At 46.5% G+C, this 4338-nt stretch overlaps 1 protein-coding gene across 1 annotated transcript in view; it reads right to left on the minus strand.

Moving 5' to 3' along the window:
• Positions 1-166, minus strand: part of CUNH2orf72 (chromosome unknown C2orf72 homolog) — a 9847-nt gene extending 9681 nt beyond the window's left edge. Inside the window, exon 1 of the mRNA XM_024740524.1 lies at positions 5-166. Within this exon, the coding sequence (XP_024596292.1) occupies positions 5-166 (162 nt within the window). The remainder of the gene's footprint in view (positions 1-4) is intronic.
• Positions 167-4338: the final 4172 nt, after the last annotated feature.

Consider the following 4338-nt stretch of genomic DNA (forward strand, 5'->3'; position numbering starts at 1 on the left):
GGGCTGCGCCCCGCCCGGCCCCCGGCCCGCGGGCCGGGATCGCCCAGCTCCAGCCGGCTGCTGGGCCGGAGCGGAGGCTCTCCCCCAGGCCTCTAATGGTGGCGCCTCCCGCAGTCCCTGCGGCAGACGCGGGGAAACTGAGCCGTTCATCCATCCATCCACCCATCCATCCATCCAACATTTATTGAACACCTACTAGGTGTACAGGACCCGAAGGTAGAGGAAGACAGAAAATTATCATGTGAGCAAATGGACCTTCACAAGTTAGATTGGTCTGAGGCCTGGAGCAGATAGATTTCTGAGTTCTCATGGTTCGGGGACAGGAAGCTTTGGAGTCCGGGCTGCCGGTGACTGCTGCTTTGAAGTGAAGTTGGCGGGTGGGGCAGGGCACCAGATAAGGGGGTAGCGAGGTGAGAAAAGAAGGGAAGCAGGGGTCTCTTCTGTTACTTCTGTCCTTGACTCACCTTTTGGGGCTTCAGCATTTAGAAAACTAATTGAGGGCTCATTGTTTCAACAAGTCCTCGTGACCTGCAGGGCATTGTCCTCCGCACTGGGAAGTGGAGGCAGATCGTGTTGCTCCCTGTGGAACAGAAAGTCTAGGGGGGCAGATGTGGGGCACAGATGGTGTTCTGATCTATGTGTGCAGGAGGGGGACAAGAGGATGTCAGTAGGCCAGGTCAGAAGCAGGAATGCATTTCCTTTCATTCTAAGGGTCTAAGTCAGCTTCGTCCGATAGAACATTTGGTGGTGATGGAAGTGTTTTATATTATCTGCACTGTCCAATGCAGTAGCCACTAGCTGTATGTGGCTATTATGGAGCACTCGAAATCTGGCTAGTGCAAGATTTAGATTTTATTTCGTTTCAATTAAGTGTAAATAACCACATGAAGTGAGTGGCTAGGGCATTGGGCAGCGCTGGTCAACGCTCTTTACCTCTCCTCTATTACTCGGTATAGACCAAAGGCCCCTTTGGGTCAATAACTTGTTAATACTCAGCTCTCTCCTTCACTGTATAACCCACAATCTGCTCTTGTAGTTACTCTGTTTCCTGCCCCCTGTAATTATGTTGAAACATCTCCTCCTGGAGAGTTTGTATGTCCATTCAATAAAGCAAACCTTTTCTGAGCACCTCCTGTGTGCAAGCAGTGGGGATTCAAACATATCCAAGCAGCTCTGCCCTAAGTCTGATCATCCTACAGTGGTATAGCCAATGTTGGGGGGAAGGACCCCATATCTTTGTTGTGGGCTTTGTTGTGCCTCTCTATACCATCTCTGCCCATGATGGATATCCAGGGGCTTGGGTGGGAAAAACACAAGATATGGAGCAAGAAGCCCTGGGCTGGAGTCAGGTTGGGTTCCAGCACCAGCTCAGTGATTCAGTCAACCAATCTGTATTTATGGAACATCTCTACCGTGCACTGTGCTGGTGCTGGGAAGACAGCTGTGAACAGGCCAGGTTCCTACCTTTGTGGAGCTGACGGTCTAGTGGAGGCTGGGAGAGAAAGACGAGAAACAAGTAAATTCATAAATAACAGCTTCAGACAGTGATCGGTGCAATGAAAAAAATAATGCAGGGCTGACACTATGGTAATGTGCTTGAGATGCTGGCCCATTCCCGTGAATACAATCCTGAAGATGCCACGGAAGCAAGAAGGAGGTTGAAGAGGACTGAGAAACAAACCTAAAAACTATGAGACATGCCCTCCCCCACCCTACCTTCCTGGAGGCCGCAAGTGGTTGGGTTGTGGTGTGTGGGAGAGAAACAGAAGTCCTTTCCAGATGATCCTAATCTTCTAAAATTAAAACAATATGTGTGTGTGTGTCTGTGTCCAGAAGAATATATTCAAAAAGTAGTCATACTCATCTCTAGATAGTAAGAATGACAGGTAATTTTTATTTTGTCCTTTTTGCTTATCTGTATTTTCTAACTATATAAAATAAATGGAATACCTTTGTTATAAGAAAACAGTGAAAGCTATTAGTTTAATCAGATTTCTGGAAAGTATAAGCCAGTACAGATTTAATCAATAAATGAATTAAGATTCATTTCAGCTGCTAATGACACAGACTACAAATAACAGTGGCATAAACAGGATGAAAGTTTATTTTTCTCTCTTGTAGAAGTTTGGAGGTGGACAGTTTATGGCTGATGTAGTAGCTCTGTTTTACTAGGTCTTTGAAGACTCAGGTTGCATTCCAGATCACTATTCCCCCATCTCTTCTTCATGATTCAAACTCGCAGCTAAAGCTCCAGTCATTACCTCTGTGTTCCAGGCAGCTGGATGGCAGAGGGCTGAGGAAGGAACAAAATTCAATCGACTTCAGATTTCTTTAATAGTAACACTGGATTTAAGAAGATAGGGACTGTCCTGGCGGTACAATGGTTAAGACCCTGCACTTCCGCTGCAGGGGGCACAGGTTCTATCCCTGGCTGGGGAGCTAGGATTCTACATGCTGTGTGGTGCAGCCAAAAAATAAACGATAGTTGAATAATATTTTTAAAGTATCAAAAAGAAAGAACTTTGAAGCTAGATTTTGCTAAATTATCAGGCATATACAGGAGATAACGCCTTTATCACATACAGCCCCTCTTTGAAAGCACCGTTAGAGGAAACATTCCAACAAGAAGAGAAATAAATACAGGCGTGCTCAACAATAGGGAGTAAGAGGGATTAAATCACTTGTTTAAATGATTCTTGTCTAAGTAAACGGTGCAGTGTGGTGCCTGCAAAGCACAGCTTGGGTGGGCATAAGCTGGGAGGGCGGCAGAGTGGCTGGGAGCCCTACCAGGTAAGTGGAAAAGGAATTGGCCCCATTTGGTTACCTTTCTGAGGAAGAGAGGAAAACTTATCAGCTGATTAGAGAGGAACTCTCAGAGGTGCTGGTGTTTTTGTTTTGTGTTGTTTTGGCCACACTGCACGGCATGGGGGATCGAACCCGTGCCCTCTGCATTGGAAGTGCAGAGTCTTAACCACTGGACCACCAGGGAAGTCCCTGTGCTGGTGTTTTTGTACTTTCTCGTGAGGCTTGTCTAAAACCAAGACGCTCTGCCTCTCCAGCTATTTATTCTCTGGCTCTAAATTTCCAGGTAACAATACCAAACTTTCCAGTGGTGGGTTGGAGGATAGATCAGACAGGGGGTGGGGCATTAAACAAAGGTCAGAGTCCAGGGCTAGTGAAGTTTATCTTTACCTGTACTATTTACATGGCAAATTAACACGAAATTACAAAGACCTTAGGAAAAAGGCAGGATGCCAAGGATATTTCTTCCCCCCCTCTGTCCATGCCCTAAAAATCATAAAACAACCAGGCTTTTTCTTGTTTCTCTGGTTTATCAATGGAGATGTAAAGTGAAACTGGGATTTCTGAAACAGTTTGCTTCTTCATGTTCACTCAAGCAGAACTTGGGAGGAAGAGTGACAGAAAAGTGCTGGTTTGGAAAACAAGGAGTAGTCTTGGTTGAGTTGCTGGTGCTTTCTTTCGCCTCTCTTCTCCCTCTCTTTCATCCTATTCTCCTTTTCTTCCTTCCCCTCCCCTCCCTTCCTTCTGCTCCCCCTTTCCCGTGTCCCCACTGTTTCTTTTTCTCCCTTATCATCACTCTTCCTTCCCTCTTTCTTTCCTCTCTTTTGTCCTTCCACACTCTCTTTTCTCCCCAAGACAATTGTTTTGGGAGCTGTGAGGAAGGTGGGACCTGGGGAGACTTTATGGGCTCCCTGGTGAGACAGATAGAGGAAAAAAGATCTTAAATGTGAGGAAGACCATGGAGGGAAAGGAAATTGGGGGAGCCCCTGGACCACAGAGGAATGAGATTGGGGTGGGAGGAGGCATGGGAGGACGTTCAAAGCCTGGGTCCAACGAGGAACTGTGGGCCCCATGGTGGAGCAGCCCCCTCTGACAGGGACAGGGTAAAGGGACAAATTAGGTAATTAAATAGTTAATCCCACTAGGGGATTGTAAGTAAACAAAAAGTATGGGAGACCCCTGGAAGTTAATGATCACTCAAGAAAGAAGGTTTGCTTAACCACAAAACCAAGCAGGCCTGCTTAGCAACAAAACCGTGCAACAGAAGCGTGAGACATGCCCCAAAACAATAAAACAATGGTGGTGTGAGACCCACATCCTGCCCAGTGAGCTCAGTAAGTCAGTGATCCCTAGGACACGTTCTCTGCACACATAAAAACACAATAATTTATGGAAAGGTGACATTTCAAAGTGAAAGACCCTCATTGTACTGAGACCTGAAACAGTTTTTTCATAGTGCCACGACAGTCTTGGCTTGACCACGTAGGGACAAGAAAACTCCCTTGCCCAACCTGGAGAAGGAGCTGTTGATGGAAG

The sequence above is a fragment of the Neophocaena asiaeorientalis genome, unplaced genomic scaffold (genome assembly GCF_003031525.2).
Source record: "Neophocaena asiaeorientalis asiaeorientalis breed wild unplaced genomic scaffold, Neophocaena_asiaeorientalis_V1.1 scaffold388, whole genome shotgun sequence".
Classification (NCBI taxonomy): domain Eukaryota; kingdom Metazoa; phylum Chordata; class Mammalia; order Artiodactyla; family Phocoenidae; genus Neophocaena; species Neophocaena asiaeorientalis.